This window comes from Orycteropus afer, unplaced genomic scaffold (genome assembly GCF_000298275.1).
Source record: "Orycteropus afer afer isolate SDZICR_OR568_19922 unplaced genomic scaffold, OryAfe1.0 scaffold00022, whole genome shotgun sequence".
Classification (NCBI taxonomy): Eukaryota; Metazoa; Chordata; class Mammalia; order Tubulidentata; family Orycteropodidae; genus Orycteropus; species Orycteropus afer.
This window is the reverse complement of record NW_006921609.1, coordinates 12,355,646-12,380,183: the sequence shown is the minus strand read 5'-3', so window position 1 is coordinate 12,380,183 and position 24,538 is coordinate 12,355,646. Positions and strand designations below refer to the sequence as shown.

The 24,538-nt window shown below is 35.3% G+C and overlaps 1 protein-coding gene across 1 annotated transcript in view; it reads right to left on the bottom strand.

Annotated features, from left to right (window-relative positions):
- Nucleotides 1–24,538, bottom strand: part of ROBO2 (roundabout guidance receptor 2) — a 933,205-nt gene that overhangs the window by 95,325 nt on the left and 813,342 nt on the right. The window contains exons 14-17 of the mRNA XM_007934915.1: nt 20,937–21,058; nt 11,178–11,409; nt 7,992–8,116; nt 3,204–3,375 (exon numbers count right to left, since the gene is read on the bottom strand). Of these exons, the coding sequence (XP_007933106.1) occupies nt 3,204–3,375; nt 7,992–8,116; nt 11,178–11,409; nt 20,937–21,058 (651 nt within the window). The remainder of the gene's footprint in view (nt 1–3,203; nt 3,376–7,991; nt 8,117–11,177; nt 11,410–20,936; nt 21,059–24,538) is intronic.

Below are 24,538 nucleotides of genomic sequence, written 5' to 3'. Positions count from 1 at the left end.
GCAATCCTACTTCTGTAGTGATACTGCCTCGGAAACCCAAGGAGGGGTCGCTATGAGTCGGGTTTGACTCGACGGCACATAACAACAACAACAAGAAAATCTTTTGGAGCAGTTTTGCTCTGTCAAACATCAGGCTGCCATAAGTCAGGGGCCAACTTGACAGCAGTGTATACAGGGGAAAGGAACACTTCCCAACTCATTTTTAAAGCCACTATAACTGTAAAACCAAACCCTGACAAATATATTAGAAGAAAACTACAGATCAAAATTCCTCATGAACATAGATGTAAAATTCTTTAGCAAGTGTTATAAACTAGATACAGAAAAATCTGTAAAAAGATAGTACATAATGATCAAGTGGGATTTATCCCAGAAATGCAAGGTTGATTTAACTTTGAATGATATTCAGATTTTACCATGTTAGTTCAAAAAGTAGAAAACATGATTATCTGAAAATATTCAGAAAAGCATTTGAAAAGTATTAAAACTAAGTGAAGTTAGTAGGGTCACAAATATAATATATAAAATTAAATTTTTATATATAACATAAATTAAGTAAAAAGAAAATTTTAAAAATTCAATTATAATAGAGTCCTTGGGTTTCTGAGGCAGTATCTCTACAGAAGTAGATTGCCCAATCTTCCTTCTGAGGAGTGGCTGGTGCGTTTGAACTTCCAGCTTTCTGGTTAGCAGTCAAATGTCTTATACATTGCACTACCAGAGCTCCCATAATAGAGTCAGAAACATCAAGTACTCAGAAAAAAAATAATATAAAAAGCATTTTTCAAGATATTATACTGAAAACTAAAAAGTATTAGATAAATTAAAGGACATTTCAACTCAGTAAGAGGTATATCATGTTCTTAGAGAGAAAGCAGGAGCTCTGGTAGCGTAGTGCCTAAGGCTGCTAACCAGAAGGCTGGCTGTTCAAAGCCAATAGCCACTCCTTGGAAGGAAGGTTGGGCAATCTACTTCTGTAGTGATACCACCTCGGAAACCCAAGGAGGGTTCGCTATGAGTCATGTCCAACTTGACGGCACATAACAAGAAGAAGAGAGAAAGAGTCACAAATGAAATATTGACTCTTTCCAATTCAATGTATAGATTCAATGAATTTCCCAGTCAAAATTCCAAATTGTTTTGGTAGAGACTGAAAAGCTACTTTGAAAAGTATATGGGAAAAGAGAGAATGTAGAATAGTCAAAACAATTTTGCAGAAGAAAGTGACGAAGTATTTATACCACTTGAGTTCGAGGCTTCCTATAAGCTACAGAAACCAAGACAGTATGGTATGGCATAAGGATAGACATATACACAAATCAAATAACATAGGGAATCCAGAAATGGATTAACCATTCATATGGTTAATTGAAGAAAGTAAAGACTTTTAAATAAATAGTGACTGTATAATTGGATACACAAATGAAAAAAAAAATCAGTCACAACCCTCAAACCATATGCAGTTGCTTTAAGATAAATTATAGACCTAAGCATAAAAGCTAAATTATAAAGCTTCTACAAGAGAAAATAAGAAAATATCTTTATCTGGAGTTAGACAATCATTTCTTACACAGTACTAAACATAAAAGAAAAATACGATAAATTGTATTTATTAAAATACAAATCTGCTGCTAATCAATAGACACTAGTAAGAAAGTAAATAAGGAAGATATAGATGGAGAGAAAATATTTGCAATACATTATATGACAAAGAACTTATATCCAGAATGCATAAATAACTCATATTAATCAAAATAGACTAATAACACAATTTTTAAAAGACAGAAGATTTGGATAACTCACAAAAGAAAATGGCCAATATGCTCATGTAAAGTTGCTCTACAGTATTAGCCATCATGCAAAATACTAACTAAAACCACAATAAGACACCACCTTACACCTATTAGAATAGCTCTGGTGGTGTAGTGGTTAAGGCATTTGGCTGCTAACTAGAAGGTCAGCAGCTCAAACTTAACAGCCACTCTGTAGAAGAAAGATAAGGTAGTCTACTTCTATAAAGATTTACAACCTTAGAAATCCAATGGGGCTTGCTACAAGTTTGAATCGACTCTATGACAGTGAGAGAATAGCAAGGAACTCCAGTGCCACAGTGGTTAAAGCATTCAACTGCTAACCAAAAGTTGGTGGTTTGAAAACACCAGTTGCTCCTCAGGAGAATGAAGAGGCATTCTGCTTCTGTATAAGATTTTTAGCCTTGGAAACACTATGGGGCAGTTGTACCCTTTCCTAAGCACTGCTATGAGTCAATCAACTCAATGGCAGTGGAGTGGAGGTGGGGAGAATGGCTAAATTTACAAAGACTGGCAATATCTTTGATGGTGGTGATGATGTAGAAAAACTGGAAGTTGTGTGTTTTGCTACTGAGTGTATAAAGTTATATAAGAATTTGGAAAACTGTTGAGCATTTTCTAATAAATTCAAACTATATCAACTCTTTTACCTACAAATTGTACTTCTAGGTATTTGTCCAAGTGAAACAAAAATATATGTCCTCAAAAAGACTCACACAAGAATGTTCATCTTCTCAATAAAAAATTGGATAAACAAAATATTTTATATTCACACAGATGAATATATCTCAGTAATAAAAAATATTAGTATCCATCCATAATACATACATGAATGGACTTCAAAAAGTGAAAGAAGCTAGATATAAAATATGATATACTATATGATTCCATTTACATGAAATTTCAAGAACACACAAACATGGTGAAAGGGAAGGATTTTATACAATAATGATAATAAATGTAATAGGGATTTCTTCTTTGGAATAGTAAATTTGGATTACAAAGTTTCTCTGTCTTGTTTCTAGTTGATATTTTAATTTTTCTGGCTAAGAGGAAGCATATGGATTGGAAACAATGAACAATCTTTAGTGGCTCTCTCATTTTCTATTACATTTCAATGGCATCAAAATCACTAATGAAGCTATTGATTAAAATAATTTTCAAACTAATTTTCAGTATTTAAACTCTTAGCTATTATAATTTTAAGAAGTTTGTGGGACTCTTAAGAAGACAAGATATTGTACTAAGACTTTTGTATGAAATCCTAATCCATTAACCCTTTTTCCTATGTGAGGAGTGTCTGCTATCATTCTTAAGTACTATCAGTTACAAAGCAATTCTCTTTGTCACTTGACTAATTCTAAGGCATAGACCATGTAAATTAGTACTCACCAATTATTATTGTCTGTGGCTCACTTTTTACTCCAACTCCTGCACTTGTACTAGCTGCAACTTCTACGCGATATTGAATACCTGGGAATAATCCACCAATTATAACAGACCGAATGGTCGCATCCACAGTTTTGTTGATATGGAATCGAGTTTCATTCCCCAAACACCAAATCTGCAGAAAGTTAATAACAAAATAATATGAAATTATCCTTTCTGGTAATCATACTATTATAATTGATTTTTTTTTAATGGTGAACAATCTATTTTCTAGAGTTGTATTTTTGTTGTTGTTTCTGTTGTCTACCACTTGTCTGTCAATCTGTTGTACTTTGGTGGCTTATGCGTTGTTATGAGGCTGGAGACTATGTCACTGGTGTTTCAAATACCTACAGGGTCACCCATGGTGGATAAGTTTCAGCAGAGCTTCTAGACTAAGACAGACTGGGAAGAAGAATGAGGCCATCCACATGTGAAAATATTGGCCAATTAAAACCTTGTGAATAGCAGTGAAACACTGTCTGATATATCACTGGAAGAAGCTGTATACATGTTTGCAAATGGTTTTCCTAAAGTCCAATTCTAAAGTTTATTTTTTTATGTACCTTACATATTTTTATGTGTATATATATATGCATTAAAGTAATGACAATAAGGGATTATAAAACCAAACCATGTTCATTTAAATCTTGCCAGCACTGAATGCCCCAAATGAGTAATTTAGAAAGCAAAATGATTGTTTCAACACTTTTAGAAAGTGGATTTTGGTTGCAAATAGCATTTTGGTATGGATTAACACATACAATTTCCTCTAGTTAACTTATCAAGATTTACTATGCATATAATCTATAAAAATATGGTGATTAAAAGTTATAATATCTAAGGTATATAGAGATACAACTAAGTAATTTATATTTCATTTAAGAAAATATTAACTTACACAGAAGTAGTTAACAAGATTAATTGACCTAAGTTATAGGTATTGACTGAGATGAAATTAAAGCCAATATGTACATTGGCAGTAATGAAGCTTAATATTGATCAAAACATATGTATATACACATACACATGCATGAGGACAAAGTGGTAAAAAGTCTTTAAACACTAATTTTTGGAAAATAGGCCTTTGCTTAATATAGAAATCAAATTTTGGGGCATATTTTCTCAGAGATATGGAAATCTGTTACTATAAAATGTGTTCTAAAAGAATTCCATTTTGTACATATTAATATTCATATTATGTATCATTTCATGCAGGAACACACACAGTTTATTTCTGAAATGAGTGCATTCTTGAAACTTTTTCTATAAAATAATTCTCTGAATATGTTTTCATTGTTTTTCAATATGTTTTCATTATTTTCACTATGCTATCTATGTCTCTCGGAAGGAAGGTTGGGCAATCCTACTTCCGTAGTGATACTGCCTCGGAAACCCAAGGAGGGGTCGCTATGAGTCAGGGCTGACTCGACGGCACATAACAACAACAACAACAACATCTATGTCTCTGATGGAAGATATTGAGGTTTCACCCAAACACACACTTTGCTCCCAAACATGATAGTCTCTAATGACTGAACAACTTTACTACTTATGTAAAAATACATCAATATTTAACTAAATGGGAGTATAGGATGTTTAGTCACAGATTGTACAAAAATATATTACTAACTTCATTAAAACATATCATGCACACACACACAGAGTATAGTGGATAATTCAATTCTTTGCTTTTAAAACTGCTCTTACACTTGTAAAACTTTAAGATCTATATAATTTTTCTATTTGAAAATATTTCTTTTTTTAAAAAATATTATTTTTTTATTGTGATTTGGGTGAAAGTTTACAGAGCAAATTCACTTTCCATACAACAGCTTACATATACTTTGTCTCATGACATTGACTACAATTTCCCACAATGCAACAGTTCTCCTCCCACTTACTCCCCATAGTTACCTCTTCCCTATGTCCTTCCCTCCCATGTACTCCTGCTCCCTGAGCTGTCTCCCTGTGCATACACAGCCCTTCTATTCTCCCATGATTGTTCTCTCCAAGGAGTATATCTACTGATGGTAAATGTTCAGCTCATATGCCTGTGTTTTGTATGGCTGAAAGCCACAGGTGTGGGTTCAATTCCAGATCTGAAGGGCATGTAGGGGCCATAGTCTCAGTGGTTCAAGCAGGCTCTATCAGACAAGCAAAACTGGTCCTTTTTTCTTTTTAATTATTTTGAGTTTTGTTCCACATTGTTCACCCACTCTATCCAGGATGCTCTACATAGATCCCCCTCTGAGTGGTTGACAGTGGTAGTTGAGCAGCATCTAGTTCTTCTGGTCTCATAGTCATAAGGCTGAGGATCACATGGTGTACCAGTTGCTTGGACTAATTGTTTCCATGCATCTTTGGTTTTCTTCATTTGTTTTTTGCTCCGGATGAGGAGAGACCCATTGTTGCATCTAGATGGCTCCTTGCAAGCTTTTAAGATCCCAGTCATTACTAACAATGAGTAATGGTGGAATAATGGTGGTATGCTATGCCAACTGAGCTTGATGTACCCTGGGACTATGGTCCCGAGCACACAGGTTAACTACTTGCTCCCTCTAGGTAGCTGGCTCTGGGCAAGAAGTGACTACAACTTTGTCCCTTGTCAGCTCTACTATATACCTGGGAATTCTTATACAACATACAATTACACTTGCACAAATATTGTTTGCTAACCCTGTATATGGTCTTGGGCACACTACCCCCTCCATAGTCATACTAATAGTTCAGCCTATCCACCCATCTATCTACTCGTATATCAGTGTTTGCCATCACTGATATCATAGTACTGTATGTGCAAAACAGTTCATTTTTGTTGTCTGTACCTTCCACGCATCTCTCTATGACTTCTTCTCTCTCAAAGCCACTGTGCTGATCATTCACATTTGGTACATTGCCCTTCTCTTCATCCAAATCTATCTAACAGTGTTCCCTCCCTTTACTTCCCCTCCCACTCTTAGTAACCAACAAAGAAAATTTCCTTCCATATAGAAACCTGTCCTTGACTTTTTATAATAATGGATTAATACAATATTTGTCCTTCTGTGGTTGACCTATTTCACTTAGCATAATATCCTCCAAGTTCATCCATGTTATGTGGGGTTTTGCAGATTCTAAATTATTCTTTAGTGTTGCATAATATTCCATTGTTTGTATGTACCATAGTTTGGTTTTCCATTCTTCTGTTGATAGGCACCTATGTTGTTTCCATCTTTCGGCTATTGTAAATAGTGCTACAATGAACATGGGTATGCATACATCTGTTCTTGTCCTGGCTGTCATGTCTTTAGGAGAAATACCTAGTAATGGAATGACTGGGTCAAATGGTATTTCTAATTCCAACTTTTTAAGGAATCACCATACTGCTTTCCACAGTGGTTGTATCATTTTACAGTCCCACCAGCTATGTAGGAGAGTCTACATCCTGACCAGCATATGTTATTTTCTGTCTTGTGAACTTAGCTACTAATGCTGGGGCAAGATGGTGTCTCATTGCTGTTTTGATTTGCATCTCTCTAATGACTAATGATCGTGAGGATTTCTTCATGTATACTGGCTACCTGAATATCCTATTTGATGAAGTGTCTATTCATGTCTTCTGCTCATTTTTAATTGGATTATTTGTCTTTTTTTGTTGAGATGTTGGAGGTGAAAACACTTATTCTTATATTTCATAAATGTGTTTATTTTAAATAATGTGATGGGGATTTAAAAAAAAATGCTTATTAATACCATGGCCATTGGCTTCAACAAGCTGATTTTTATTTCTAGAAAATTCTATTTTAAAATTGATCATTTTTTTAAGATAACAAAATATAATCTCCAATGATTAATTTTGATTGAGATTATTCAGCTGTATTTCAGATACCAATTATGAATTGCTGGATGAAGTGGTGTGTCTAAATGTCTATTCCATTAGATCTATCTAGTATGTTATTCTTGGAATTCTATAAATATTTATTAATAGCAAAAAAATCATAGTTTCAAATTTTTACAAGGCTTATTGAGGTGTTTAATACTCACACGATCTAATCACATCACAAACAAAAATCTCATTGTGCAAAATTAGACATTCTGCATCTTAAGTAGACATTAAATGATGGCAATGATACAACAAATATATAATGCTTCTGAATAGTAGCAAATTCACCAGTTGAAAAATTAGATACTCAACTATTTTTTTTGTCAGCTTTCTCCAACTTTGTTTATTAAATTGTTCACTTTTTTCAAGTGAAATTTTATACAGAATCTCAATAAATAGATAAAAACAAAACTTAAGAGTTAGAACAGGCCATGCCTGGTCTTCCACCATTGCCCTACCCATGTCTGTCCCACCCCTCCCCACTGCATCCTCTAAACCCTGAAGCACCCTTTTCTGAAAACACAGTTTAAAAACCACTTCCCTAAAGCCTCTTACACCAAACTCCAGTAACAAAGGGAAATGCACTTCTTGGGATGAGAGCTCCACTGCTCACCTGACTCCAAGGTTCTGGAATCACATTGCAAAGAAACCATTTTACTGTTGTGATTTAATTATCCTTATATAGATGTGAGTTTGCCTTATATAGATGTGACCTTGGAGTTCGGGTCTAATGCCATACACATTTGTTTTATTACATGTCATGCAAGACATTATCATTGTCAAGTAAATAATCACTTTACATTTAAATTCCCTAAGAGGGCCATCAGAGAAAAGTCTCAGCCAAGTAACACTGGGAAGTCTCTGGGAATCCTCATCTGTGAGCCTACCTTGTATTCTTGGATAATTCCATTCTGATGATCTGGAGGAGGAGGATCCCAAGAAACACTAATGCTTGTGCTATTGTGGCTTCCGACTGTCAGCACAGTGACAGACTGTGGAGGGGCACTTGGGGCTGCAGAGGGAGCAATTAGAATAAACACAAATGGTAAGTCATGGGGTGGATTACTGCTGCTTACAGAATATGAATATCAAGAGAGGATGAATGAGCTTCCGACTTCCAGTAGTTCTGAATTTGCATACAGTGTTCAATTGTGACACTTTTGAAAAAATGTCTTTAAAATATAATGGAGAGATTTAAAGCAAATGCAACAGCTGTGGTAATATGCACTCATTAGTAAATGTAACAGCCAATAGTAAATTCTCATGAGTGATTTCTATATCCCAGCACTTAGCTAAGTGCCTCACTTGATTCTCACAATAACCTCACAAAGTAGAGACAATGCTTATCTCACTTTTGCAGGTGCAGAAACAGATGGTTACTTGAACAGACTTCACAAGGTCAAAAAGCAAGGCAGGATTTGAACCCAAGTCTATATGATTCTAGAACTTCAGTTCCTTCAACTCTGACGGGTTGTCTTTGTGAAAAAACACTGCTATAAAACATATTTTAAGAGGATATATTTCAAAATTTTAACAGTAATTATCTTTTCATGGTGGCATTATTAACAGCTTTTTGTTTAATTATTATTATTGCTTCATGATTTATTTAATTAATAAAAAATTAAAAACAGCTTTAATTTCCACACACAGAGAAGAAAAATTGTTTTATTTTCATATTGGGCAAAATGATTGAATGTGATAATTCAACCACTAATTTAAGATTTAAAACTTACTTTATATAGATGGGCAAATAAATCTGATGATATAAATGATAACAGTTTATGTTGGGTCAAATGTGAAATGAGCACATTTTAATTTCTCACAATAATTCTTTTCTTTTATAGTTTCCTCCATAACTAACTACAACCACAAGATGAAAAGATGAGTGAGAAACTATTTCTAATTTTAGATCGCAGCATTTCCAATATAGTGCATCTGAGAGCTGAGAAATAGTCATTTTTCAAAAAAAAAAAAATTCTTCTCAGTAAATCTCTGGATTTAAACCAAATGTAGGAAAAGGAAACTCAGAAGACTATATAAAATCCTCCTTGACAGTTAAAATATCAAAGAATTTTGTAGTATTAAAGGCTTTTCCTAGAAAAAGGTCAATGCTTTAAAGCTCTATATAGTTTAGTACTTTTAAAATTCATAAAGTGGAATTCTAAGAAAAATTTTAAGAGCCTGTCAGTAAGGATTCCTATGTTTGGTAAATTTGTCTTAAGGACATACTTCATTGAGGCCTGGCCATGTTTGCACCGAGATAGGACACAACATTGCTCTTTTACTATTTCTCTAATAATATTGCTCCAAAATATGGCATGATGACATAAATTCAACCACTTGTCTACCAGCTCTGCAGTTATTAAGTAGAATACATTGAAAAATAATACTTTTCAAAACTGGTTTCTCATTTGCCTGGCTGCTGGCTTGGAGAGAACACCGTTCCTGCTTCCTGACAGGTCAATTATGCCAGCACTCAACTGCTTTCTACAGATGTGAAAGAACCCAAAGCACCGCTCATCATCCCCAGATATAGGCCAGCTGAGTTCCATTTGTTACCTTCACAAGGCCACAGAAGCTGGAAATGAACGCATACTGAATGGTGACAAATGTCTGATCCAGAGGAAGAACCTAGCTGCAGTGAAATGGATTTTGGGAAGTATGCTTCGAATGTAAACTTCTATATTAAATGTGTCCACCCCACTTATGAGCACTACAATTTTGCAGCATCAAGGAAAATTATATGGTAAATAAAGAAGTATTATTAACTTTTTGTTATTTTTCCTTATTCTTTACACATCCTACAAGTAGACTAATGAAACTCACACCAAACTCACTGCTGTCAAGTCATTTCAGACACATAGCGACCCCTCCTTGGGTTTCCAAGGTGGTATCTCTATGGAAGTAGATAGCCTAATCTTCCTTCCGAGGAGTGGCTGGTGTGTTTGAACCATCAGCCTTCTGGTTAGCAGTCAAATGCCTTAGGTACTACGCCATCAGAGCTCCCAAGACTAATGATGCCTTTAAATAATAACTTCTGCTCATGCAAATATTTTACACTGTAAACTATGTGAAGAAAATATTTTATAAGAAACATATATTTGAAAAGCTTTTAGTCAAATCAGGATAATTACATGTCAGCATGAGATATCTACATAAATTTTGTTTAAATTACTGCTGCTCTTACATCACATTTTATATGTTTAGAGAAAAGTATTTTAATGAATTTTTCATATAAAATATGTACAAAAGCAGAAAAACCAAAACTAAAACCAAACACACTGCCATTGAGTCAATTCTGACTGATAGTGACCCTACAGGACAGAGCAGAACCCACAGGGTTCCAAAGCAAGAGCAGAAAAAGAAGAAACTTATGATATCATATTTGGCATCTAACTTTGGTTATTTTGATGGTATCATGTATCATAAACCCTCCCTTTAGTGAAGGAGACAATAGGGAATGGGCTAGTTGAAACCTACATTAATCTCATGTCCATTATACCTTAAACTATCTATAGTCAAGAAAAGTTCCAAAGGTGAGGAAAAATTAAAAAAAAAAAAAAAAAAAAAACTTCTCTAAGAAGAAAACTACTGCAAATACGCAAGTAGCTTTTTGGGTTGAAATTATGGGTCAGGCTGTCAAAAACCACAGAGAAATTCTATGTGGGACTATAAAAGAAAATGTCACCCTTGAAATGCCAAAGAACAAGAAGTCACAATTAACAGCCTATGTTCTTGTATTTCCTGTAGCTGGTCATTTAACTAAGCTAAATGAGCTATAAGTCACATAAAAAATATTGGAAAATATTATAATCAAATTCCAGTCTAGAGACAAACATGAATTTGGGGCAAATATTTACTTAAGAAGAATTTAAATTATTTGAATGCATTTTTTAAAAAGCTATCACAGTATATGTATTTCTCAGAATAAAATGAGAAAATCACCCTTCCTTAATTCATTTTTAGATTACCTTTTTCTATGCTTCTAAGTATGATGATGATAAACTAGTATTGCAGCAGAAATAGATTTATTATGATATAGTTTGGTTTATGTTAGAAATCTAAACACTGACCTTCTTCAGTAGTACGAACTATTTTAGATTCACTATCCATTCCCTGGAACTCATTAAAATATGGTCGAACTTTAATTTCATAAGTCACTCCCTTTTTCAGATTGACTAAAACTGCATTTCTTTCAGTTGGGACTTTGGCATCTAAATTCTGCCATGTTAGCGTAGCCTGCAGGCCAGAAGTCTGACGATACATAATCCGGTAGCCTTGAATAAACTGGGGCTGGCGATCCACCTGAAAGACAACAAAGAACCTTTGAAAACAAATGAAAATATTTCATCATCTTTTCTCTTGTCCCAATTTCATTCCTCACGAACTATCATCCAAATGGCACCTGGCTTTCTAACTCATCTTCCTCCTTGTAATAAATATCTGATTCTGAGTTCATATAGACCCAAAGTTATTTCCAAAACCGAGAGTGGAACATCTCTTTCTTCTATATAAAGTACCTATGGTATCCAAGACACCTACTTAAGTGATTAAAATCCTAGGCCTGTTGTTATTGTTGTTATTTGCCGTCGAGTCGGCCCTGACTCACAGCGACCCCTCCTTGGGTTTCCGAGGCAGTATCACTAGGGAAGTAGGATTGCCCAACCTTCCTTCCGAGGAGTGGCTGGTGGGTTTGAACCGCCAGCCTTCTGGTTAGCAGTCAAGTGCCTTAGGCACTATGCTACCAGAGCTTCTAATCCTAGGCCTAGTCTTGCCAATTTCCCCACCTTTATTTCTCATCTCCACTACCCATCTGTCAGTTTCTCAGACTGTGGTGACTTCCCTGTTGCTGCATTGCTGGAAGTTATGCCACCAGTATTTCAAACACAAGCTATATCACCCATGGTGGACAGATTTATTGAGGCTCCCAGAATAAGACAGACTATGAAAAAAGGCCTGATGCTCTAATTCTGAACATCAGACAATGAAACTTTATATGTCACAACAGAACACTGTGTGACTTGCTTGCTTTGGACACATTATCAGGAGGAATTAATTACTAGAAGGACATAGGGGGACATCACATGAGTAGAACATCATGGTTGGTGAAAAAGAGGGCCAACAAGGGTGAAGGAGACCCTCAATGAGATAGGTTAGCCCAATATGTTCAACAACGATCTGAAATCTGATGGCAATCGTAAGAATGACGCAGGACTAGGAAGTACTTCATTGTGTTATACATACGGTCACGATGAATCTGACTCAACAACAGCAATCTAACTGTGTGTCGGTTTGCCTAACGATCTATTTACCTATGTATTTCAGATCTACTTTCTTTTTCCCTGTGCTCAACAAATATCTGTTTTTGTGGCTTTATGCACAATATGCATTTTGTCAAGAATTTCCATTCTTATTCTTTGTCTATTCACTAATAATGTTACACTCTTAAAATATACTTTTTGAGTTCCTACTAATAGATGTTGGAAATTTTACTAAGCTCTAGTGATAAAATGAGTAATTAAAATAGAGTCATTATTTGCCCTCAGAGTGCTTAGAATATAAGCAGAACATGACCCTTATCCAATAATCCTCCAAACCATGATCAAGTTACAATCATAACAAATAAATATAAGCCAATGTTAGGATCAACGTACAAGGAGCTAAGAAAGCCTACCATGGAGAGTATGTGACTGAGTCAGGAAGGGCTGATAAAATTTCCCTGAAGAAATAACCAAAAGAGATGTGCAAGAAGAGTAGGATTATTCCAGGATAGAGAAGATTAGGGGCAATATTATGAAATCTCTGTAGCTGGAGAATGTATATTAGAGAGATTAAAAGTCATGGAGCTAGAGAATATTTCAAGATGCACATTCAACCTGGACACCCATTAACAAATATTAAAAGACTTTTATTAATTTGCCAACCTCTGCCTCATTCAATAATCCTTGGATTGACATTATTGACAACTTAATTGATTTCTTTATTTAAGGTACAGATTATTAATTTAACAAAGATCTCAGATTTTGAATCTAAAACTAATATCAAATAGAAACCAAAAACAAAACCAAACTCCCTACTGCAGAGTCAGATCCAACTCATAGCAACCTCTTCTTGGGATTTCGAGACAGTATCACTATGGAAGTAGATTGCCCAATCTTCCTTCCGAGGAGTGGCTGGAGGGTTTGAGCCACCAGCCTTCTGGTTAGCAGCCAAATGCCTCAGGCACTATGCCACCAGAGCTCCTAATACCAAATAGAGTTCATTGGCAAATGTCATTGTTGTTTTTACAACAATAAAAAATTAGAGTTTCTGAAAAATATTTTTTTTCACTTTGACAAAAATTGCATAAAATTCAAATACATACACACGTATGATGAAAAATGAACACTCTTTGTTGGAGTTGCACTTTTATTAAACAGTTGTTGCTTAAGTTGTACTGTCATTTCATCTTCAGAGGGAAAATGGTTTGTAGCTTTTCAACAGTGTTTAATGTCTTGACATGTTCTAGAAATGCTTGATTTAAATGTAAACTATAACAGTACTTTTTCCAATTAACATTTCATATTGTACTTTAATAGCCATATTGTAAGAAGTCTTTAACTGTCACGTAAAGTGTAAAAATCAACGGAGAAGAGATGGAATGCACTCTTTCTGGAAAGACTGAGGAGAAACGGGAATTAGAGAATGTGATGAAGGAGAGAGCTACTTATTTTAGCTTTCAAAAAAGGTCTTTATCCAACTGTCAGCATATTATAAATAAAGGTATTCTTTATATATCAATTCTGAACATTTCTTCTTTAGTTACAGCATTGTTATATATTGTGTTTTTTTTCAATTTCAAAAAGTTAAAAATACTGAACTTCAATAAAAATATAGAACAAAGGGACGATTTTCTAAGTTTGGAGTAGCTAAGCCAGAAGACTCCATTAAGTTGGTGGGGGAATGAGTGCATTTCTATACATAGATAATTTCAATTTCCCAGTGGAGTCTCAATAAGTAGGATTTTCTTTGCCCACTTGATAGTTTCTAAACCTCAGAGATTTTCTGGAATCAGTTCTATACTTGTGTGAGAGTAAGTCAAGAAAAAGTGAGCCAAGATGTGATGCAGAAGCTTATACTTTTTGAATCCTCACCCACGCTACCAATTTGTTGTACCCACTGTCACAGTCTTTGAAAAGAAGGAGTTGTTCTGACATTCCAAAACAAAGTAACCAAGAAGCAAAAAAAGTTAAATTTATGAAAACCAACAAGAGATGCCTTTCATCAAAACTGTCAATATTCAGAAAGATCCTTGCAACATATGTTAAAACAACATTAAGCTTGCATTTTATAAACTTCTCTGCATTCACTTTAAGTGAATTTATATACTGAAAGAAAGACATAACTCACAATAATAGCTTGTTAATACTGAAAGAAACAAGCTGTGTTTTTAAGAAGAACATTAAGCAGCTGTTTCCAGATGAAGGGAGTCTGTAAATCAGGGTAAATTGGTTTTATCCATGTTTGGTTTTCATTAATTAAGTGTTTCAGGGACCTTATGAAGCTTATGTTTGCTACACAACATTGCCTTCCCCACTTCAGTGTATACTGCCTTTAACCAGCTTATAATAATAACTTACTTAATAACTAAACAGTTTAACTTGATTTTGTGCAGTTTTAATTTATTTTTTATGGAGGAAATTTGTTGTTACAGGTGGAAGCAAAGATGAATATGTTGAACATTACCTTTTTAAAAAAAAAAAAAAGTGGGATTTTTATTGGCTATGCATTTGACACCCTTGACTTTTGGAGCTCATTTTGACAGGCACTCATTTTGAAGTTAAACCATATGCTTGTTACTTGTTACATTAACATTCTGATTATAGGGAGGAGGATTTTGCTTTATATGACTCTTTTAAAAATAGGTATATTTCTGGAACATGAATAAAGAAGAGTCATCAAAAGGAAGATATGAAATTGTGAAAAAAAGCTTCAGACTTTCAGCAGTAAGGTCTCAATTTGAGTTATATCTCAGTTTCCTAAACTTAGTACACCTCAGCTTACTTAGTCTGTCAAATAACACCTCTTCTAAGGACACAGGAAAAATTAAATGAGCTCACGTAAGTGAAAGCACTTTGTAAATTTTGAGAGCCATAGTTTTTGACAGAGATGGGATGTCCCAACCAATTGACCTTTCTCAAATACACATATTAGCACATGTGTAACTACAAACACCTGAGAGACAATATACTGTGATATAATTGAATCTCTTTTTGTTTTTAAGCTAAACAAAAAACAAAATGTAAGAAAATGACTGATTTGATTATTCAACACACAGTTACTGGAAAAAAAAAAAATGCTAACAGACATTCTGCTGCTCTGGGAAAAAGAAAGGAAAGATGAGGAGTCAAAGAAGTCACAGGCCCAGGAGGAGATAGCTATGAAAATTAGTAGTGACAAGCGTCTTGGGATGTAGAGATGGATATGACCAGGAAGAACTCCCAGTCTACTGACATGGAATTTTTATCTAATTTTACTGACTTTTAAACTCAGTGGTATTTAAATTAATTAACTTCATATAATGCGATGACTTTGAGACTTACACAAATACTTCTCATATATAGAAGAAGGAGCCTAAATGAAGCCCTTTTAAAACTCCCAACAGAGCAGAACAGACTTTCTTCATTGAGAAAGAAGGGAAAATCTGCTATTAAAAATGCAACTATTTCTTTTGCTTTGTTAATTTTGAGTTTAGTCAAAACTACTGAAAGATGAGAGAGGTGGCAGATAATGTCCCTACTGTGGCAGCACAAAAATGATGAGACAATTATGTTTACTTCATGGGAAAAGAAGAATAGAAACCATTACAAAACACAGAATAAGTGTGTGTAAAATTATATTAAAAATGTTATTAGAAAAATGAAACACTGCGTATTCATAATTACTCTTACAACATTCTACTCTTACTATTAATTTATTCATTTTATTACTCAGTTTTTCACTTACATGCTCAAAATTTGATTGATATGTGATGTCCATTTTAAGGAGTAGCAAAATGTTCTACTCAGGATCACATTTCAAAATTTTGCCACTAACCGCTTTTCCTTTGTACTAAATATTTAATCTACAATTTACTCACAGTTATCTTTAAACTGGAAAAAAGAAAGTACTTGTGATATAAGGAAATTGTAATCCCATCTTTACCTACACAATGATTTGCGATACTGGAGACAGTGTTCAACCTATCTGCAGTGACTTCCTTTTATAACATTATAGAATTGAACTAAACAGCTTTAAATATTATTTAAAATTCACTCACCCTAACACAATAATGGTACCATATTTCCCCATACAGATGTAGTTTTTATTTTTTTTTAATAGAAGATAGAGTTTTGTAGGATAGAGTTAAACACTTCCTCTTTCACTGAAACTTCTCTTTTGTGTGTGTGTGTGTGTGTGTGTGTATCTGTTACTGTTCTTACCCCTGTGTATTTCCATTATGAATTTCCATGTCTCTCTCAACTAGATTTGTGTTCTTTATGTAGGACATCGCCATATCTAGAATATAACTGATGTCATAGTTAAGGTTAATGTGTTAACTTGGCTGGGCCTGGTTTTGAGTGGCAGGGCAGCTGAATGTAGATATTCACCATGATGAGACTGGTAATCAACTCCGTGGTGGACTCTACTATGAGCAGCTGAGTAGTTGTCTTAGGAATGTGTTCTGCTTCCAGTATACAAGAAGATACTATGAGAAAGGTCTTGAGCTTTTTGGCATGCTTGGAACCTGCATTTAGCTGAGTCTTCAATCAGCAGCCTGCCATGCTGGCCCTGCTGATCTTGGATCTGTTTCTGGACTTGGAGTAGTGAGGTGCCATGTTATTTGGTAATCTTGGGACTATGTCATTTTACTAGTTGACCTTAGGTTTGCCAGCCTCAGCAGCCAGCAGCTGCCAGAGTTAAGAGAAGCCTCCAGGTTCGGTGGGCTTGGATCAAGAGGCAAAGCTGAAACGCAAGTTCAAGGGCTCTTCACCCAGCCTCTGGAGTTGGCACTTTGAACTTGAACTTCTGGCCTCCTAAACTGTAAGAGAATAAATCCCTATTTGTTAAAGCCACCCATTTGTGGTATGTCTGTTAGAGCAGCAATTGAGAACAAAAATGGAATTTGGTACCAAGAGAGTCGGGTGCTGCTCTGACAGATACCTAAAATGTGGAAACAGGAGTGGAGTTCATTCTTGGACCTGAGACCCCTGCACAGAGACCAGAAGAGGCAGTAGCAGAGAGATGGCAGCAGCAGAGCTGAGAGTGACAGGCTTACTAGCCTATGGAGGAGAAAGCTGGATGCCATTGGGCAGGCAACTTCCTGGCAAAGTCTGTTGCTTTTCTGAGCATTAATTGGTAGAAGAGACTGGCATGAGATGGAGTAGCAGGTCTGCCAGGCCATGCAGCAGAAAGATGAAAGACCTTTTGAAATGGGCTGCCTTCAGGCCTTAATTGGCAGAAGCTGAGAGACCAAGGAAATGGGAACCAGAACTGCCTCAACTTCAAAGGGGTAGGCCATGGCTTCTGGGGGTGGAACCATCATAACCTCCAGGTTTCCAGGAGTCAGGCCTTCACTAATTTGGCCCTGGAGTGTGGTGCTTCCTTCACAAGGGTCAATAGGATGGGGTCATACATGCTGCCCCAAAGTGAGGGGACAGGGCTGCCATGCCTAATAGGCAGAGGAATGGGGTCTGCCAGGCCAAGGGGTGAGGTCATCACTCAGGTAGCCTATGAGACTTGGGCCATCCAATGAAAGAGATATGTATAGGTCCCAAGTTGACAAGGGGTGGAATTGTGTAGTTAAGGTTGTGTGTCAACTTGGCTGGGCCTGGTTTTGAGTGGCTGGGCAGCTGGATGTAGTTATTCACCATGATGAGACTGGTGATCAGCTCCATAGTGGACTCTACTATGAGCATGTGAGTAGCTGTCTTCGGGATGTGGTCTGCTTCAGTATATACGAAGAAGATGCTTTGAGAAAGGTATTGAGCTTTTTTGCATGCCTGCAACTAGCATTTAGCTGAGTCTTCATTCAGTAGCCTGTCATACTAGTCCTACTGATCCTGGGACTATTTTTGGACTTGAACTAGTGGCCTGCCATGTTGTTTGATAATCTTGGGACTGTGCCATATTACTTGTCAACCTTGGGTTTGTCGCCTCAGCAGCCAGCAGCTCCCTGAGTTAAGAGAAGCTTCCAGCTTCAGTGGGCTGGGAGCAAGAGGCAGAGATGAAGCTCAAGTTCAAGGGGCCTTCACCCAGCCCCTGGAGCTGGCACTTTGAACTCAGATTTCTAGCCTCTTAAACTGTAAGAGGCTAAATTCTTATTTGTGAAAGCCACACATTTGTGGCATTTTTCTGTTAAAGCAGCACTACAGAACCAAAACAACTGGTCCTCCAGAAATGATTTTTGGATTGGAGTTGTTCAATGAAGTTATTAATGTGTGGTTTGTGATCGTTATAAACCATTTAATCAGTGTTTTATTGTTTCACAACAACAAAAAAAATCTGACTAATTCATTTCATTATGTTGTATACACCAAACATAACTTAAGAACATATTAAAAATAACAAGTTTTCCTTTCTCTATCTCTTTTGCTGAAGAAGTTCAGGGATGTGGGTAAAATATTTAGTGTCCTAAAGAAATTTGGACTTTGGACTCCAGAAGGGAATAAGATCATTTTATCTATCCTCTTCTTTTTACTTCCATGACAATAAAATACTAACACTACTACTACTAATGATAATATATATTAATTATAAATATATTCTAAATAACCAACATTAAAGTTTTAGCAAAAATCTTTCAGATGTCCCTAACTCAAATTACTTAGACAATGTATAAGATCTGCCACATTTATGGAGATCTTAAAGACAATATGTTTTTCTCTCATCCTAATACATTTCCTTGTGTACTTTTACACATTATAATGGGGAGTACGTCGGCTTAAATGAGAAGTTGGGACTAATGATATCAGGCACAAAGAAGAATATCACATTTGGCCCCCTTCACATAAACACATACAAGTATTCGTATATTCTAATAAGACTAATATGGCTATTTCCAAACTATACATTGTTTTCACTGCACTAGCCACTGAAGAAAACATTTTGAATTTTGAAATAACAGTGGTCAGATTGACATATTTAATGATGCATGCCACTTGAGCATTTGTAGCATATCGGAAAATATCTACTTATTTCTTACTCTGACCTAATTCTTTGAGTACATATGAAAAAAAATTATATACAAGTTCTGATGCTATTCTATAAGTTTTAGTCTACTTAAAAAAATGTATTATTGACTTTAATTCAGAAGATAACTTGATTAAAGCTGTAAATGTTTGAGTTTCAAATCATGTCATCAAGAAAATAGGAAATCAACATATGGATTGGGAGAAAATACTTGCAAAGCATTTATCTCATAAAGAAATTACACCCAGAATATATAAAGACTTCTTATAGTTCAATATTAAGACAAATAAGTTCATTTTAAAATGGGCAAATAATCTGAGTAGACATTTCTCTAAAAAAGATGGTCAAATGAGCAATAAGCACATGAAAAGATGCACAGTATCACTGTTGTTGTTGTTGTTATTTGCCATCGAGTCGGCCCCGACTCATAGCGACCCCTCCTTGGGTTTCCGAGGCAGTATCACTACAGAAGTAGGAATGCCCAACCTTCCTTCTGAGGAGTGGCTGGTGGGTTTGAACCGCCAGCCTTCTGGTTAGCAGTCCAGTGCCTTAGGCACCATGCTACCAGAGCTCCTACAAAATGCAAATCAAAGCCACACTGAGATACCACTTCACACCCACTAGAGGGGCTACAATCAAAAAGAAAAACAAGAACAATTTTCTGTGAGGATGTGGGCAAAATGGAACTTTCAAACATTTCTGGTGGGAACACACAGTGGTACAACCACTTTGGAAAATATTTTGGCAGTTCCTCAAAATGTTAAATAATGATTTACCATATGATCCTAGCTATACAACCAAGAGAAATTAAAACCTATCTCCATATAGAGACATGTACATGACTGTTAATTATAGCCCCAAAGTGGAAACAACCCAATGCACATCAAATAAGGAATGGATAGCTAGAATGTTATGTATCCACAAAATGGAATACAATTTGGCTATAAAAATACTACAACATGCATCAAATTCAGAAACATTATACCGAGTGAAAGAAATGACACACAGAAGATCCCAAATTATATTCCATTTATATGAAAGGTCCAGAATAAGTAAAGTTATATAGAGACAGTAGATTTGTATCTTAAGGCAAGGATACAGGGAATGGGGATTGATTGTTAATGGACATAAGGTTTCATTTTAGGGTGATGATAATGTTCTTAATTTACAGAGATGGTTGCAGAACTCTAAAATTAGTAAAATAATAATAACAACTTGAATTTTGCAATTTTTATTTATGATATGTTAATCATATCTTAATACACACTGCTGTCAAGTCAGATCTGACTCATAGTGACCCCTCCTTGGGTTTGCGAAGTGGTATCACTACAGAAGTAGATTGCCCAACCTTCTTTCCAAGGAGTGGCTGGTGGGTTTGAACTGCCAGCCTTCTGGTTAGCAGTCAAATGCCTTAGGCACTACACTACCAGAGCTCCTCATATCTTAATAAAGCTCTTAAAATTCAAAAGACTGTTTGAATCACATTCTCTTACTGTATTATATATTTTTCTTGTCATTGATTTTATATGGTAAAGATTTTATTTTTCAATTTTTTGGTGTGTATTTTTCTTCAAAGAAAATAAAAGAAACTATCTATCATTTATACAGCTTTTGAAACTTACTGTCCAAGTGACTTGAACTGTGGTGGGAGTTAATACAACTGGAGTATGAAGACGAACAGTGACATCTCCTAGTTCTTTCTGTACTTGTCTGTGATCCACTCCTTGTGCTGGTGGGCTGATATCTGCAGGTAGACATCATTACAATTTTTAAAATTTATAGCAAAATTCCAATTTATTTTACATAAGCTAATATTACACCATTAGAAATAATTACAGGGAAAAAATCCTTGTGACTAAAAATATATCCAAGGAATGTTGTTTCATATATATATATATATATATATATGTATGATGCACACACATGTCATATACATATCACAATGCTAGGATATGATTTGAAAGATGATATTAATCTTCACTAAAAAAATATTTGCAAGAGTGTTTATAAATTCTCACCCCCATTAAAATACACATGAATTGCTGTGAAAAGACCTTTTGAATACAAACATTATTTCCTTAATAAAGAAGACAGCATGGGTTCTAAAATGTCTTTAAAAGATCATTTTCTTATATCAAAAAACAACTGTTGCCCTACAGTCAGTTCTAACTCATAGCAACCTTATAGAGCAGAGGAGAACTGTCCTATAGTTTCCAAGGCTGTAAAACTTTATAGAAGTAGACTGCCTCCTCTGTGAGTGGTTAGTGGGTTCAAACCACTGACCTTTGAGTTAGCAGTCAAACTCTTAACCACTGGGATACTAGGGCTTTTTAAAAAAAGGAAAAAAAAAAAAAGATGCTGGCATTTTGCTATATTGAAGGTTTCTCCCAAGCAGGAAATGGGGACATATATAAAATCTGGTGTTTAGGAATTTGTCCAGTCCCTTGTCCAACTAGCAGACATGGTTTTCTTGCTCCTGGACCTGTTTTAGTACAGGAGTATGGAAATAAGGGGCACAGGGGACTGAATTATGTCAGAGCTAACCAGAGTGGAAAAGAGAAGTGAAAGAATCCCTCAAGTTCACAGAGATACATTTTACTGAAAAACTTAAACTATTAATAAAATGTACCAATATAATAAATTCTAAGCAATACTCCAGTATTTGACACAGGGTAATGCAGCTGCTTTTGGATAATGGGGAAGAGAGGGGGAAAGGGGAAAAATAATGTAGAGGTTAAGTACTACTCTATCATTCCAAGCAGTGGTTTGTATTCAATGTATTCATCAAGAAAAAAGGTAAGTTATAGACATCCAAGTCCACTACATTTTTAATAAACACTGAATTTCACACATACTCAACTCAGCTTTTCTAACTGGTACACTTCAGTGTAAGTTGATATTATTTTTCTCCAAGTACTTGATTTTAGGAAGGAAATCCAATTTAAAATGATTTATTTTCCTAATCTTGTTTTCTCTTATTTTCCCGGCCACAGTGCATGTCTCTTCTAAAAGTATTTGTAAGCACATATCTCAGCCACAATGTCAATTATGTGTACTAACTGAAATTGGGAAATAAATAATTAGGAGCCATAATTTGACCTGATGATTTTTCTTCAGTTCCATATTTTTTCATCTTTAACAAAAACAATAAATAGCAGAACTTTTACTTGACTTAGCAAAAAAAAAAAAAAAAAAAAAAGTTGATGTTAATTATAGTACAAGTATTTGCTATCTTATTGAAAAGATATCTCTAGATTCTATGTACTTAATATGTTTAGAAAACAAAAGCTCACACTGAAAGGTCCTCTCTGAAAACAAGTGCTTTGCAGAATGTAAAGCTTCTGACAGTATGGTGTCAAAAAATGATGCTGACATTCAGACACAAAACATGAGTTTTCCTATTAAATATCTGTTAAGAGAACATAACTTGTGCTCTCTATAATCTCTCGACTGGAACAAGCCAGATCACAAATAACTTTTCATTAATCTTTTTTTGACCCTTTCACTGAGAAGTTATTTTATGAGTTAAGATTTAGTGACTGGCATAGTTATTGAATGATCATGGATGTCTGCCGGACTTAATCACATCAGAAGTCTTCCCCATTCTGTTATCTCCCCACCTTGCATTGCAGCTACACATAAACACTGACTATTTCTACCCACACAGATACAAGTGATCTTAATAAGATATGTGATTTAGGTATACCATAATTTCTTGATTTAAAACTATATCTCTCTTTTATTTCAATTTAATAATTTAATTTACTCATTAAATTCAGAAGCACTGGAAGCAATTAGATCCAGGTAAGGTAAAATATAACCAGGTTCATGTCTTCAAAATTGTTGTTGTGCTTTTTCTTTCTCCTTAGACATGTTCTTTACTTACAGGCCCTTTATCATAATGGAAAATTAATCACATTACCGCTTAGAGAACAATAGCAGAGTGGCACTCCCTCCTCCCTTAACTGTCATCATGTCAGCAATGTTACAAAGTCACATGGTAACTTTATTTCACTTGATTCCTTTAAAGCACCCTTCTCTGCTATAATAGCACCCTAGTTACTATCACGGAACTACATTGTAATTATAATAATATTTTATGGCTGTGTGGTGCTTTTCATAGCATAAAAATACTACTTTGAATTATATCTTGCTCAGAGAATTTTACAAGTAAGAAATAATTAACCCTTTCTCTAGAACCCTGTGGGAAATAGGTTGAAACAAATAATAAAGTCTCCACTCCTATTTTACTAATTTCCTTCACCTCCTAGTAAAGAAGAAAACTTTAATGTAGTTTATCATTAAACCCTAGACTTCAGTGCCTTTTCAACCTGAAGACACAGTGTACTAAAAAAGAGATGAGGAAACCTTCCATTTTGATCTAATATTTTAATATTCTGGATCTTTAAAATATTAGTTAAAAGAACTGTGTGCCTCAGGAAAAAAAGTGATGTTCTGCTTTCAGAAGTAAACTACATCCTTCAAATCTTTGATTTAGTAAAGTGCACTGTAACAGTGGTTGTAAACCTGGAGCATCAGCATCACCTGGAAGGCAAGTTAAAACAAACGCTGGACCCATCTCCATTGGGATCTGAGTTGAGGCTTGAGGGTCTGTAGTTCCAACAAGGTTTCAGATGATGCACATACTGATTGCCCAGGAACCACACTTTGAGAACCACTGAACTATCAGAACAAAATCCTTTAACAATGGGAAATAATTTTGATACCACTATCTGGGCAACCTAAGGAGCTCTTGTAGCGTAATGGGAAAGGCATTTGGCTGCTATCCAAAAGGTTGGCAGTTCACACCCACCAGCTGCTCTGCAGGACCGAGATGAGGCAATCTACTTTTGTAAAGATTTACAGCCTTGGAAACTCAATGAGAGTCGCTTTGAGTCAGAATTGACCTGATGGCAATGGGTTTGGTTTTTTTGGTTTTAACTGGGGCACGTAACTATTGCCCAATTAATTTCAAAGAAGGAAGAAAAAAAATCCCTTTGAAATACAGTGGAGAAATACCTTAGTAGATTCAGTTTTACTATGTAAATAGACCCAATTAGTAATTGTTGTTGTTGTTGTTATGTGCCGAGAGTCGCCCCGACTCATAGTTCATATTAAATACCAAAAATATGTAAATATTCTGACCCCAATTAAGTATTCTGAGATTATTATTAAGATATTTCACAGGCTATTTCTGGGGGAAGGGGAAATAAAAAAAAAAAAA